The sequence below is a fragment of the Sebastes umbrosus genome, chromosome 11 (genome assembly GCF_015220745.1).
Source record: "Sebastes umbrosus isolate fSebUmb1 chromosome 11, fSebUmb1.pri, whole genome shotgun sequence".
Classification (NCBI taxonomy): Eukaryota; Metazoa; Chordata; class Actinopteri; order Perciformes; family Sebastidae; genus Sebastes; species Sebastes umbrosus.
This window is the reverse complement of record NC_051279.1, coordinates 28,406,611-28,422,543: the sequence shown is the minus strand read 5'-3', so window position 1 is coordinate 28,422,543 and position 15,933 is coordinate 28,406,611. Positions and strand designations below refer to the sequence as shown.

The 15,933-nt window shown below is 43.0% G+C and overlaps 1 protein-coding gene across 1 annotated transcript; it reads left to right on the top strand.

The window, feature by feature from the left end:
• The first annotated feature begins 171 nt into the window (after positions 1–171).
• pop1 (POP1 homolog, ribonuclease P/MRP subunit) lies at positions 172–15,081 on the top strand. The gene is made up of 16 exons (XM_037784567.1): positions 172–320; positions 538–670; positions 1,766–1,906; positions 3,125–3,300; positions 3,430–3,690; positions 3,814–3,901; positions 4,747–4,925; positions 5,786–6,060; positions 6,164–6,257; positions 6,357–6,465; positions 6,586–6,705; positions 9,488–9,609; positions 9,736–9,927; positions 10,984–11,138; positions 12,638–12,874; positions 13,568–15,081. Exons 2-16 carry the CDS (start codon positions 541–543, stop codon positions 14,256–14,258), a joined length of 2,970 nt encoding a protein of 989 aa, XP_037640495.1. The 5' UTR covers positions 172–320; positions 538–540; the 3' UTR covers positions 14,259–15,081.
• Positions 15,082–15,933: the final 852 nt, after the last annotated feature.

Here is a 15,933-nt window from a genome sequence, read left to right as displayed (position 1 = left end):
CGTTTTAGACGCGCAAATAAGTTTTTTATTTTCCATTTTTTGAGTACAGACATACTGTTGAAATATTACATCCTTAATTTAAAACAAGTTGTGACAAAAGAGGATATCATTTCAAGAGAAATTACGGTTGATTGGCAGTATAATTTTTTAGTTGCGCTCTTACACTACAACTCCCATGAACACCACGTACCCGGAAGCAAACATGACGTCAACACGTCAACCAGCGTGAGGAGAACTCACATGGTGTGCTAACTGGAAGAAGAGCAGACGCCTACATTTACAAAGTTTACTCACTTACAATCATACTGGGGAATCTAGAGGTGAACACATGCTATGTAAACATTATGTACTTCTTATTATTGTTTAGATATGTTGTGTTTTTGTTAAGTAAACCACCTCAACGTGGAGGAAAGTAGCCGAGCTAGCTGGGTAACGTTAGCAACAGCAGACACTGGCCAGTCATGGAGGTGTTTTATAAGTGTCACACTGTCAGCTGGGGTCTAAAACGTGCCTTCTTGTTTGTTTGTTTCTTCATAGAAAATGTCTGCAGCTAAAGTGAAGATGAGGGGGAAGAAGATGAGGAACCAGCCCGCCAGTGTTCAGTATCCATCATCTTCTCCTCTTAATGCGGGGGGCAGCAGACAGAACGGAGGAGACTCTCCGGTCACCGGTAACCTCGCTGTGCCTTCTGCTTTCATCTGTCATGGTCCAATATGTCTGCCTTTGTTCTCCCTCTTCACCCCTCTTTCTCTCCATCACCTCGTCTCCTCTTGTTGCTGCATGCTCAGCGTTTCATTACAGTCTGCATCCTGTCTGTCTGACACCATCATTTATTCGTGTATCGGCATGTATCTGTCAATGAATTAACAAACACATCCCAGTGTTACTGTCTTCAACCCATCCAAACCTCCCTGTGGAGTTTATTTAAAGGGAATAATGATGTTAGGAGCAGCATTCATGGTCGAATTAACTCATTAGGGGGACATTGGGGGGGGAAATGAGCTGTGGCCTCCTATGCTGTAATAATAATCTCCCCCAGGTTCACTGTGTGTCAGTCAGTTATGTGAGATCCTTTGAAATAACACTATTTTTTTAGGAATGTGATAAGATTGTGTAAGCATAATAACAACTTAAATCGAAATCACTCATTTAAGTTTGATTTGTGGCCACTGATGCACCATGGGTATGTGTTTTATGCATACTAAAGAGTCCATTGTCCATACAAAATATATAATGTTCCTGATGATTTATTTATCCAAAAAGCAAGCAAACAAACACAAAGAAAACATGGATGTTGCTGCCTCTCTTGTTCTGATTAAAAACCAACCATAAGCCCACCCAGGTGCATGCTGGTCCTATACAGTACCTGCCTACCTATATAACCACAGTTTTACCTGATTCATGAACAAAAGAAAACAAAATACTAATTGCACAAAAAACTAAATATAGGCTACTAAACAAGAAATTAATTAAACTAAACAAATAACTAGCAAAAGAAAACACAACATCTAGAATAATACATCAAACAATACTACTTATTATTAGTAAAACAACAACTAAATACTAACAACAAATAAATAGCTCCTACAGGAATATTAAAGGTATAAAAAACTGATTTTGACACAGAGCTCCTCTTTAAGTCAGAACCACATGAACAGTACAGGAGTCACCATAAGACCCTTGCCATTTCTGTTTTTATCGTGCTTTATTAAGAAACACATGTTTAAATAATCACGCAAATGACAAAATAATGATCATCCCACAGGTGCAGGTGTTGATAAAGGTCCATCTGACGGCCATCCAAGCACAGGAAGGCCAAAGAACCCTCAGCAACGGGGGGGATGGGTCCGAGGACACCAGAGAGATGGTGGAGGCTACGCCAAGGAGATGCCCAAGTACATCACTGGTAAACACATTGTCCTACTCATACAAATTCACACTCTACTGCATACTGTAAATACGTTTTTTTTTTTTTTTTTTTTGAAAGATAGTATGACTTCACCCCCCTGTGTGATTGTCCAATGAGAAATTCTGATAGCTATTGAGAGCCGTCTTTCACCATTTACTATGCTGCAGGCCAACGAAAATGAACAGTAAAATGATAACATTTCGTCCTTCACGTAAACATCAACTTAGGACACTGCAAATGCAGTATCACCAAAGAACGTAAATTGCTAAGAAGTGAAAATCAGTTGATCGTTCCATTGCAACGTCAGTGCCCAGCAGCAAAGCTACGTTCCCGCCATTTTGGACTGAAAACAACTACCGGACGCCAGTAAAACGTCAAAGGGCTGTACAAAAGTAAAACAAAATTATTTCTATTCTATTGTCATAATTTTAATATCTCTACTGAAATGGCCTGTGTTGAACAATACAAATATTATAAATATGCATACTATTACAACTATTTAGTTACAAAACCTCCAAAATAAATCTAATAGACCACAGACTATGGATGTAGAAGAGGTTGTGTCCTATGCTTTTGCCCTGCGTGTTAGTAAATAGCCTACAACGACATTAAAGTCTGTTTATGTCGTGCTACCAGCACTACTATCTACTGGCCGATAGCCGGTTGTTTGGGAACAGAGACGTTAATGCATCCACCACGGTACAGGCTTACAGCATACAGCCCATGGGTGTACTATAAGACAATAAAAGTGATGAATAACAGCCAATAAATCCATTGTTACGGCCGCATACAGCTAGCAGGAAACAGAACCCTATATGTCATTTGAACGTGCAGGGCGGCGCAGTCCTGTGGATCTGGTACACGTTCATTATGGCGAGAAAAACACTAATTTGGCTATTAGTGAATTTTACAACTTTTAGGACATAATGATTTAAATGAGGGCTATATAAGTGTTCGTACTGGGAAGTTGATTTACCTAAAAATAAATTACCCTCTGATTTACAGATGGCTCTTTACACATCCATGGCCACAGACTCATTGGTGTTTTTATTCCAAAATGGCGGCAGCACTACCGCAGCGGCATCTAATGGCTGTTTTTAAAAAAGCTCCGGAGTTTCGTCTCTTTGCTTCTACACTCTTTGGTATCACAGTCAGATTAATGAAATTTAAAATTCAGTGCCTCCACCCTTCTCCCCTGCTCCCATCCCTACTCAGGTGGAGCTTTTGCCAGGGCCAGGGCAGCAGAGGTGAGCACCATGCAGAAGGCTGTCGCCAAGATAACGGGCAGCTGCCATGTGTTTGGAGCCCTGCCTAAACACATGAGGAGACGGGCCATGGGCCACAACACCAAGCGGCTCCCTCTCAGACTGAGAGATGCGGCCAACAGAATGGTGAAGCTCAGAATGTTTCCTTTTAGCATCTTAATGTCCTACTTAACATTTGATGTCTCTCGTTCTGTAGACCGACTCTCCCCTTCTCCGAGTCCAGTCAGTGACATTTCTGTTTCCTTCCTCCTCCAGCGGGATAAGAGCCTCCAGGCCGGCTCCAAGAAGAAGAAAGAACAACCAAAGTGCAAGAGCCGCAAGGCCCGGCGCCGGCACGGAAATCTGCTGCTGGAGTTCAACCGCCGCCAGAGGAAGAATGTGTGGCTGGAAACGCACATTTGGCACGCCAAGCGCTTCCACATGGTTAAAAAGTGGGGCTACTGCCTCGGGGTCAGAGCCACATACAAATGCTACCGGTCTAGCTACAGGGCAATGAGCAACCACTGCCTGCTACAGGTAACCATCACAGCGTTGGAGTGTGTGTTATGTTTCATTTTTGTCACAAAATTAGGATTATAATTAACTGGATTTCGCTGCCAGTAGAAAAAAGTGTGACCTTTTTTGGTTTTGTCGACCCAGGACCTTTCTTACTATTGCTGCATAGAGCTACAAGGAGAGGAAGACAAGCTACTAGCTTCTCTGTCACAGCTGACCAGCAAGGAGGCCGGTGAGAATACGCCCTACCCCAACCACAAATACATACATTCTGTCTTTTGTTTATGCTCAAAAATACTGGGAATTAGGCCATGTTTCCCCCATGCATCCTTCCTCTGTGAATTTTGAGCATAGCACTGTGTATACAGTATATAGATGGACAACATGTCTCCACTTCCTCCCACTGTACAAAAGAGAAGCCAAAATATCTCGGAAACGGGGGCTGCCATCTTGAGATTTGGACGTCATTTGGAGCCAGAGTCTGCGCAGTAGTGATCGGGCGGTGGAGCCGCGGTATCAAGGTCGTGCCCGCACACCCGCCTGAACCAATCACAAGTCGAGCGCGGCCGCAGCTTGTTAGCGTGAGCCACCTAGCTGCTACGTTACTACTTCACTCAGAGTAGCTTTCAGTCACAACGATCCACCGTCTTTTTATAGCATGAAATTACTCATCAGAAAAACACTTGAACATACATCAGTGTGATAAGAACTGCCTTAAACAACAGAAACCATCATGGGAAAAATGTATTTGACGTGTACTTTGACTTTTTAGTTTGGACCATCCGCTAACATGGAGGGGGTGGGATTCATGACCTAGAGTGCAGCCAGCCACCAGGGGGCGATCCAGATGTTTTGGCTTCACTTTTGGGGTGCTGTCATGTTGTCCATCTTTATATAAAGTCTATGGTTTTGATTGGTAATCTGTGTACTTGTTAAGAACAATGCAATCTGATCAAAGACAAGTAGATCACTGCTTGATTCTTAAAAGTTTGGAAATTGCAAAGTTCAGCTTTAATTTCAATGATGAAATTTTTGTTTGAATAATTGGAGTAATATGAATGTGGCATGTGTTTTCAGGTCCTACATTTGCTGCAGCACTGAGTCTATCAGGGCAAAGACAGGGCAGTGTGGTGGTGTACAGAGCAGGACAGTACCCCTCGCAGCCCGTGGGCCCTGTTACCTTCCTCTGGAGACCCCGTACACATGGCTCAACACACAGGCAGCTGTGGATTTGGGCTCATCCCACTATTAAGCAGGTACAGTGGGTGAATTATGAAAATAGAAAAAAATCAGGATGTAATGTTCTGACAAAAAATTAGGGCTGTCAATCGATTAAAATATTTAATCGTGATTAATCACACATTTTTTATCTGTTCAAAATGTACCTTAAAGGGAGATTTGTCAAGTATTCAATACTCTTATCATCATGGTAGTGGGCAAATATGCTGCTTTATGCCAATGTATGTATATATTTATTATTGGAAATCAATTAACAACACAAAACAATTACAAATATTGTCAAGAAACCCTCAAAGGTACCGCATTTAACATAAAAAAAATATATGCTCAAATCATAACATGGCAAACTGCAGCCCAACAGGCAACAACAGCTGTCAGTGTGTCAGTGTGCTGACTTGACTATGACTTGCCCCCAAACTGCATGTGATTATCATAAAGTGGACATGTCTGTAAAGGGGAGACTCGTGGGTACCCATAGAACCCATTTTCATTCACATATCTTGAGGTCAGAGGTCAAGGGACCCCTTTGAAAATGGCCATGCCAGTTTTTCCTCGCCAAAATTTAGCGTAAGTTTGGAGTGTTATTTAACCTCCTTCTTGACAAGCTAGTATGACATGATTGGTACCAATGGATTCCTTAGGTTTTTTCTATTTTCATATGATACAATGTTCTAGCTTTAAAACTGAGCCCGCTACAACCTAAAAATTGTTGCGTTAATACGTTGAATAAATTAGTGCCATTAAAACTAATTTGCATTAACGCGTTATTATTGCGTTAGCTTTGACAGCCCTAAAAAAAGGATTTAAAAAAGGTTTAATTTTAGTAGATATGATGAATGGAGAGACATTAACTCCAGTAACTGTGTGCTCTTTGCAGGAACTTCTTCCTGAGTTACAGACTGTGTGTCAGTGTTGTGAGGCTGTAGTGCCTCCAGTTGTTCCAGCGGTGACACCTGCTGAGGTTGTTCCCACTCCTGAACCAGAGCCAACGCCTGAAAAGACCCCCGAGTCCAAGCAGATCACTGGAACCAAGAGAAAGCGACCATTTAAGGATGCCAGTGAACCTCCTGCCAAGAAGATCCTGGGAGATGGAACCAGATCTCCCACCACCCCAGTTACCTGGAGGTCCAGCTCAAATGGAATAGTTATAAAGTTAGTAGTGAATTTAATTGAGATCTAAACTGAGTAAAATGTGCCAGGATGAATTATTTTTTACTCCAGGTTTTGATGTATTTCACTCATGGATGTGTTGCAGTGATCTCACAATGGAGATAGTACGCTATCGCCTGATTGGACCACACTCCCATTCTGTCCTGGCAGAAACTATGGAAGCAGCTACAGACTGTGACGTAAGACTTGTGCTGTTAACAACATGAAAAGCAGAAAAGCCTTTGAAATATATTTGCTCGTCACTCTGGTGTTTTATATGAGTTTGTTTTTTCTTTAAGGAAATGAATAAATCGCAGCCCTCCTCCCTCTGGTGGCCCGAGCACTGCAAAAATGAGAGAAAGATGAATCTGCATCAACAACAAACAGACGTCTTTCACATACTGAAAGGTCTATTGTTATTTTATTGTCAGTGTGAATCAAAATACCATTGTTACCATTTGTTTTTTTGCCACTTTTTGTGAGGTATGTGTATGCTTGTTTATCTAACTGTGACTGTAATTCATCTAGGCATCTATTCAACTGGAGAACTCCCCTCAGGCACAGTGCTGGGTCTGACTGTAGATGACCCCAGGCTGACTTTACCAACAAAGAAGGTTAAAGCTTTGCCCTGTGTAAAGCAGGCACAAGGTAAAATCTGACCTACCAGACAGACAGTGGAGGAGTGTGGGCTGTTAGTTTACAGATACACATGGTTAAAATGGGCATGCAATCAGAGATTATTTCCCTAGACTTTAATCTCTTTACTAATGTGGACTTTGACCTATAGATGGATGAAATGTTCCTTTTTATAAATGCCTGACCATTAAATAAGACATATACCTGAATATAGTTGAGCATAGAGTCAGTCTGTTGTTTCTGGTCACGAGGTTGTTTCACTGAGTACACATCTGGTTCTGTGCTCCGGGGGGCCTCTGCCTGGCCATGCAGATGTTCCAGGTTCGAATCCTGGCAGGACCCTGTACTCCAAACACACCCTCAGTGACGGACAACAGCTGATTCGCTTTGCTCAATTCTGATTTGAATTTAGTCATTCCCTTCGCTGTAGAGCTTTTTCTCAGTTGGCACATTTCTAATTTACGCTAATATTAGGCCAAAGATGCTGGTGCTTTGCTCGCATTAGCAGTTTGGAGTAGAGGATCAGAAGGTCATTGCTTCTCCTTCTTATATTTTACACATTGGACCACGCTCATCTACAGTCTTGCATTTATAATTTTAAGATCAACCAATCACAAGATATTTCTTGCTTTGCATTAATATTTACCAGCAGCTTGATCAGCATTAGCAGCCATAAACAGCCAGGATTATTTTTCAAGCCGGTGACATGTAATCACAAGGTGATGAAAACCTCTTATAAGCTGTGTCTCCGGATTAGGAGAACAGCGGGAGGTGTCACTAGTTTCATGAGATTCACATTTGGAATTTCTCTCCTCACAGAGCTGCCCACTGGCTGACATACATTGGGGCTTAATGATTCTACCCAAAGTGTGAATGGCTTTGCAGCCTCATTAGCCAATAGTATTTGTTAATTACACCTTGTGTTTATTTTAATTCTCCACGTGGGAGTTCCAGACATTGAAAGCCTGCTTCAAGAATTAAGTTTACTGAGTTACCTGGTTGATGTTGTTGAGTAAAACCTGGGACAGGTTGTTTTACAGTGAACCTGGAGTGATTTATAGGGTAAATACCTTATCATATAAGAGAATAGTCTTTGTTCCCCTCAAATCTTTTCTCTATATCTGTGGGTCCATTAGTGTGTTATCACTTTTAATGATTGTCAAGTTAGATCAGGTATATATCCTTTGGACTTGAGCTTTAAATCACAGAGAAAACTTTTGTAGATTTTCAAATCCTTGGGGATGTCAGAGCTGCTCTCATTCACTAATTGTTCAAACCCGATCACTACCAGATTCTGTAACATTACATCAATTATATCATTTAATATTTTTTTCTATATTGTAGCTCCAAAATCAATCTCACTTCTGCACACTCATTTCAAGAAACGGCAATATACATTATTTATATTGTACATGAAAACATTTAATTAAAGTAGTTTTATGCTCTGTGACAAAGCAGCATGTTAAACACATTTAAAGGAACAGTGTGTAACATTTGGGGGGATCTATCGGCAGAAATTGAATAGACTTTAGACTTTAGACTTTATTGTCCCACAAGGGGAAATTCTTTTTCATAGCACTGTACTTCTCAGACACCAATACATACAACAGCACACAGTAACACAGCGACAGCAATACAACAGTGACAACAACAGAAAAAGACGGACAGCAGTACACACTCAGGCCTGTTCAGCGACCCCAGTTGTTTAGGGCAGCTATGACTGCTGGTATCAGGCATTTCCTGAAGCAAGCCCTATTGCACCTCAGTGTTCTATACTAGTATCTGGAGCGGGGCATTATGGTGAGGTGGTGATTGAGTGTGTGTGTGATGTCCTGTGCTATTGAGATTGCAATGCGTGCAATGGCTTTGTTGTTGAGTTCTGTGAGGTTGGGTGTGGGGAGACCAATTATCCTTGGTTATCCATGTGAGTTTTGTCCGATTAGTGACGGATAACATGTTAAAAAGGCAGGTGGAACAGTAGAGTAGGATGGGCTGGGTAATGCTCTGGTACAACAGCAGGAGGAGATGGGGGGCAACATAAAGTCCTTTCAGTTTGCGGATGGCAGATAGTCTTTGATGACTCCTTTTTTGAATATCATTGATGTGTTGGTCAAACCTGAGTTTATTGTCTAGAGTCACTCCGAGGTATTTAAAGCTATCAACTACTTCAACTGTTTGGGTATTGATGATGATGAATATAATCTTAATGAATATGTTTTCTTTAGTGTTTAATCACCTGAAAATAAGAAGTGTTGTGTTTTCGTTACCTTAGAATGAGCCGTTGATACCTACATAGGGAGCGGGTCCTCTTCACGGATCTGACCGCCATGTTTCTACAGTAGCCAAACAAACCAAACACTGGCTCTAGAGAGGGACATTCACGTTTTCGCATCAGTCACCGTAGTTCTCCTACACGCTTGGCACACGATAAAAGTTTCAGTTGGTTGCAATCTGCAACTTCACCAGTAGATGCTGCCAGATCCTACACACTGCACCTTTAAAATTTGAAATGTCACATTTAGTACTCATTGTGAAACCCAGTAAACATGGCTGTTTTGTGGTGTTTAGGGTATTTTGCCAGACCAAAATATCCGTTGAAGCTTAGCGTCACCACACCTGCGTAAATGAAGGTGCGTCTTATATAAAGTATGAATAATATGTAAATGAGGCTCTGTTAGACTGTGCCAGATGTTGGGATATAAATCAGAAGTAGAGAGCTTCACAAGTCTGTCCTGACACTCGTGATGCTGGTCATACAGGAGCGTGCCATGTGTGTGCTGTTTGTTTGTTCCAGAGGTGGACGAGGAGAAGAGGAGGGAGCTGATGTTGCGAGGAGTACCAGAACCCTGCTGTCAGAGTTACCTGTGGGAACAGTCTGTCCGGGACAACGTCACCGATAACAAGATATCCGAGCAGGTAGTTTATCATTTTCTTACTTCCAGAAATGTCACTCTTGATACTTTCTTCTACGTCTTAGCCTAAGAGCACAGATAAGCGTAGGCGTTTCTCTTACCTCTATCATTTTCTTTGCATTGCCTACAGGAGTTGAACCGTATGAAGAGAGAGGTGCTGGTGCCGGGCTCCAGGCTGAGCCCCACTCCCCCACAGGGCCGAGTCCCCATCCTGCTGGTTCACCAGCCTGGCAAGCAGGTGGGACGTGAGATGAGCTCCTGGGGTGCTGGATGGGACCTGCTGCTCCCTAAAGGATGGGGCATGGCCTTCTGGGTCCCACTGGTAGGTAGCATGGACAGTGCCTTTTTATTTGATTTAATTTCACTTTATTATCTTTTCATTTCTACCTGGAAGTAGCAGTTGTTCCTACAGTAGTATTAGTAATACGTTTGGTTTAAAACACTTAAAAAACATCCATTCCATTCTGAAGAGCTGCTGCCTATCGGAAGGCATTGTCACACATGCGCGAATGCAGGTGAGTTACCATCGCCTGCCGAGGAGATATTCGCCTGAAAGTTCACCAAAGTTGAACTATACACAAATCCGAAGTTGCGAATTTGCTTTGCAAACGGAAGCAAACGTTTTTTTTGCCCCTTCGCTCGCATAAAATAGAAGTTAACGGGAGCCAATTGTTAATTTCGAACATGTATGACGGTGCTTTGACACCTCTTTCTAACCGAACGCAATGTGAACATCAGATTGTTTTCGTTTTTCCCAATGAAGTTGTGCTAACCTGTTCTGTGCTTCAGCAAACAGGCTAAGCGACGTGCCGCTTGCTTAAAAAAAATGCTCGCCCTGGCTCTATTTTAGCAAAGTTTTGCGCACCTCCAACCTGTTTTCATTTATCGAAATCGATGCTGACAATAACTGACAGTTAATCAATGTCAGAGTGACATTGCTCGTAGTATATCTGGCCTATTTTTCACGCTCCATTCACCAGAGTTCGCTCGCTCGCTCGCTGTATGTTAGACATTAATACATCTGAGCTATATTATATCAGGTAGATTGATAAGGCCTATTTGGTGATATGGATTTTATTAAAACTAAAAATGTGTAGGTTTCCTTGTATTTCACTGAAGGTGCTCTGAGGCTGCATGTATACGGTGTATATTACACTGGATGTCAGTATGAAAAGCTCTGTGAAAGATGTTTTCATTATTCGGTTGCCTCGTCCATGTTTTGGGGCAGTTCCATTTTGTTTGGACAAGCACAGTGAAATGTTAAATGTACCTTGAAATTTAAAGGCAGACCAGAAGCCCTCAGGTTTGCTTTGCTTTGTCCAAGTTCCCTAAAATCCAGCGTTGACTTGTTTCTGCTTTGTTTCTCCCTCCCTGCCAGGTGTACAGAGGAGTTCGCATTGGAGGGCTGAACATGAGTCTGAAACATTCTCAGAATAAAGGAGCCCCCCACTTCCCCCACGATTACCCAGACTGCCCTGCGGGCGTCCGTTTCCAGGAGGAGCAGGAGGCGCAGCTCCTGGACAAGTTCAAAAGGTCAGCTGAAAAACTGAGCAGGAAAGGAACCAAAAATAGTAATGTTGTATATGATTATTATTATCACCGCTGTTTTCATCAGGGACTTCTTGTGCTGCCAAAGCTTTTGTATATCTTGTAATATTAGTTTGGTTCATAACGAGTATGTCAGCCTGCTGACGGAAAACAGAAACTTAAGAACTTGCCCAGAATATAGAAGGTCTATTTTACTGACAATATATTTTAATCAACCGTTGCCAAACTGAAAATGACCCTTTAAACTGTGAGGGGGAACTGTTTTCAGTTAAATAAACATAAAGTAAGGTGATAATGAGACTATGTGGGAACTAAAGATGTTTTGTATGGTCTGTTACTGTATGACTGTACAATCATCTGTCAGGAAAAGATCATATTCACCAGCCTACAGCCTTTCACATCAGGGATTGGGGCCTGGATCTGAGTAAACTCGACCCCAAAGTCCAATTCGTTTAATTAGTGTGAACGCTCTGTACCGTACTCGGGCACGGATCGACGAACTGTGCCCGAGTCCACTTGGTGATCTCAGGCACGGATCATGTGTACTCGGGTACGGTTCGCATCAGTTGTGAAAGCCAACTGTACCGAAACACACAAGTGGACCGCTATTTAACACGAGTAATGTTTGGAGTCAGTGAGTAGTTTCGAAAGGGCAGACTTATTTCAACGTTGTCGGTCTCCTCCGAAATCTGTATACATATAAAACTGTTTCATATCTATGTCTGTATCTGCGCGCAGCATCTGCCAATCTCATCCTCTGAACTGCACGGGCCGTGGGTGATAAAGCAGGAAGGCAGGCGAGAGAGTCCTTAAAATATAGACAGTACTAGGCATTGGAGTCGGGCGATGTTTGTTATTTTATTTAGCTAGTTTCATGATCTGCCTCCGAAGAACGAGAGCTGCTCAGCGGGCAGAGAGAGAGACAGCGGGGGGAAAGAATGTGTAGGGTCGGCATATTTTCACATCATACTCTGTGAAATAAGAGTTTATTTTGACCAAACCAGAGTTGGTGATAGTTGGAAAGACTAACGACGACAGTTTTGCTGAGTTTTTTATTTTGTTTCTGTCGAGTGTGAATAAAGTGTTTTACGATGCTCCGCCACGAGAACAGCTGATCTCAACATAAACAAATACACGTAGATGATGACGCAAGCGCACTCGGGTACGGAACAACTTTACTAATGTGAAAGCTGATCGAAGACGGGGGGGGCAATCGTACTCAGGCACGGTATGTATCAATCATACCTAATATGAAAACGCCCTAAGTAAGTGGTGAGAATTTGATGGATTATAGGTTTTGATAGAGGGAAGCACTCCAAAGCTCTGACCCCAGTTATGCAGATCTTTCCCACCATGCAGACAAGATGATTAGAAGGCTGCGTGCTTCTCTTCCACTACTATCTGCGCTCATGATTTCTTACATGAATTGCCAGGGTTGCCCCCAGCAGTTTGACAAGGGTTTGACCTTCTGACCTCTTCTGTAGGCGTCCGCCCGCCAAAAGGACCAATTACATCAAACATGGCTGTCTGGCTCCGTTCTGTTGCCCGTGGCAACAGCTGGCAGAGGAGTGGGAGCTTATCTTGAGGGAAGGAGGAGAGGAGAGGAAAGGAGAGTGCCAGACCCAAACCACGACAGAAGCTGACACAGTGATGGAGGAGGAGATGACATCACACGGAGATGTCACCGTAACAAAGCCTCCGAGCCGAGTCATCGTACTGAGGTAAATGTTTGTCTTCTTTTATATTCCTGTTTGTGATATATACTGAAGATTTATTCTTCTTTTTATTAGCCTCTCGCTTGTCTTATTGTGAAAATAAACTCATGTCTGTATTGACTCTAAACACACCCACTGCAGTTTTACGCCAAGCTCCCTTCAGACATCCCGCACATCTAAATCACACTTCTAACAATATTAATGCAGTTGACTTTTAAAGGTCCCTTGAGCAGAAATGTGCTTGAAATGTGTTTTTTTTGGGGGGCGTTTTGGCATCCGATCATCACTTCTTTCCTATTTTTTTATTAAGATACCCCGGCGCAGCTTTTGACAGGCTTGATGCATGGTGCTTCTCCAGTCTACCTCCCTTTCATCATAACGTCCCTGATGAGAATACCCAAAGTACATCCAGCCTTAAATTGCTGCAATACATCACAGAGATTAGTAGAGGGGAAGAGTTGCATCTATCCTCATAAAACCATCACACAAGCTTTGAGTAATGACCGACTTTATGAGAAAGAAATTAGATTGATTCCCAACGTCCATTGGCTGCCTTTTTGTTTTCAGCATTAGGAATTAAAAAAATGTGCTTCAACCAAATTTAATGTCTCTCGGGGTGTTTAATGGCGCCAACTTTTCTTTAGAATATGAATCACTTGTTATAAATGGATATTGGTTGTTTTTTGTTATGCCTCCTAGGAACAGAAAGTCCCTGAGGCTGCTCTCTGGTTGGTGCAGACCTACTACATCTAAAGGTCAAAGGCCGCACCGTGTTGGTGAGGTGCCTCCTCTGGACCGCTCAGCCATGACGTCGTTCCTGGCAGCACACGAGATGAGTCTGGTGTGGGTGCGTCTGTCGCTGCTGTCCAAGGGAAAACCAGAGCTCCACGCCATGGTGTGTGTGCCAACCGCAGAGGACCTGAAGCTGCTGAAGAAAGCGCCTGTCAACAGCGGCCCCCAGGAGCCCCCGCACAGAGAACACTTTAAAAGTAGAAATAAACGCAAAAAGAAGGGCCCCAAGAAAGCTGCTGCATCATCTTCTGATAAGACTGAAAGCAAAGAGTCAGACCTTCCCTCTGCCCCCGAACCAACCCCCACTACATCTGAAGTCCCCAAACCATCCCCCCAGTCCTCCTTGGACGGCGTCTTTGGGGTGTGGCCGGACCCTCTGCCGAGCGTCACCTCTCACTGCTCCCGGGTGACTCTCGGCTGGGTCACTCAGGGCGACTTCTCCCTGTCTGCGGGCTGTGGGGAGGCTCTGGGGTTCGTCAGCGTCGCCGGCCTCCTCAACACCCTCTTCAACCAGCCGATGGAGCACAGGGGAACGTTGCTGCTGCGCAACCCCACGTCCCTGACCTACCGCTTTGCTAAAATCAACATAGAGGTCTGAAGGAAACATCTGAGCCCTTCTACTCAACTTCTAAAAGCTCTGAATTCTTGGGTAAGAAAGATCAACACGACTTCTGTCCTGCAAAGGCCCTGAAACGATATGTAATTAAGTTGCATGATGCTTCATTCACTCAGTGATCCCTGTGCCTTGATAGTCCACGATGGCTGAAGACTTAACGGGATAGTTCGGGTGTTTTGAAGTGGGGTTGTATGAGGTACTCATCCATAGACAGTGTATTACCTACAGTTGATGACGGTCGGCACGCACCCAGTTTGGAAAAACAGACCAACACAGGAGCAAAGCGATGTACGAATGTGGACGGGGGCAGCAGCATATTTTGGCCACCTTATTAAAGTGTAGACTATATTTAGAATATTTTCACCGCTACGCTGACAATGGATAAGTACCTCATACAACCCCACATCACAACACCCAAACTATCCCTTTAATGGCATGCATGGGGCATGACTACAAGCTACCTGGTTGTTGCAAAGATCATTTTTAGTTGTGTATATTTTACTCTGGGAAGAGGCATCCTTATTGTTTCAGTTCAGAAAGGTTGGTTGCCTTTGTCAGAGGGATGCTCCACAAAGGGATCAGTTTTCTTTTATCAACTGGGTTTCCAAAGTTAATTCATTTTACGGCTAATTTTACATCCTTCTCTATATCTCTGCTAATGACACTGCAAGCATTCTATTATTTTTAAAAAGTCAAATTAATCAGTTTGAATTTGAGAAAGTGTCAGTTTCTGTTTAAAAAATGGCTCTGCATTGGAAAGGTTTTGTTTGAACATAAGCTAATAAAATCTTCATACTGCACTTGACAGAATTGGTCATCTGTGGGTAATTAGTGTCACCTCCTCCTTTGTAAAACCCTACAAGTGTTACAGCACACTCAGTAATGTAACCTCCAGCAGTGAAATGTGCATTATGGCCTGGCCCTTTATAAGTAACTGCATTGAACAACTGATGCTTTATCATGCATCTTTTTATAGTTACACTGCCATGAACACTGGTTTCCCACATATCCCATAATGTGTAGGTGGCAAAATAAGAGTTTTGTTGCTTGGCAACACTAAAGTTTAGTAGCGGTTGAGTGTATAGTCTGAGGTTTATTTGAGGTAAGGATGGGCGGGCAGACTGTGCATTAGTGCTTTTTACAGTGGAAACACTTGGAAATGGGTTTCAGAGTGATGCATGCTCATCAAAACAATTCAAACCTGCCAGGTACGTGTGAGCCACTTAAAGGCCCCAACCCAACGTCCACACTTACAGACTGTGAGGTGCGTTCCCGCAAAGTCCAAGAAGGTTTCGGGCTGTCCCACTGTCAAATTGTCAGACTCTCTCACAGACATTTTGAGCCCTTTATGAACACTTTCCATAAGTCTGCATTTCTACAGACTTTGCCTGAGGGAATTACCCACAATTCGTAGTGTTGTGATGTAAAACACAGGGTTACCATGGTTTCCAGGGGAAGCTCAGAGGCGTCAAAAAAAGACATAAACAAGGAGGGAAGTTTTATATAACTACTACTGAACTACTTCTCTGTTCGTCATTTCATATTAAGTGAATTAACTTCACCTCATATCAACACCACACATGTACAAAGTTGTCTGGTCATCTCTGAGCTCCCCCCCACCATTAGAGGGCAGTAGTGCTTTTATTATACCGCATGA

Bases quoted from the DNA above. Each gene is read 5' to 3' on its own strand.
- pop1 (XM_037784567.1), top strand. From the start codon at position 541: ATGTCTGCAGCTAAAGTGAAGATGAGGGGGAAGAAGATGAGGAACCAG. The intron at 3,902-4,746 runs GTGAGAATACGC...ATGTGTTTTCAG, and splicing joins GCTGACCAGCAAGGAGGCCG to GTCCTACATTTGCTGCAGCA. The intron at 9,928-10,983 runs GTAGGTAGCATG...CCTCCCTGCCAG, and splicing joins TGGCCTTCTGGGTCCCACTG to GTGTACAGAGGAGTTCGCAT.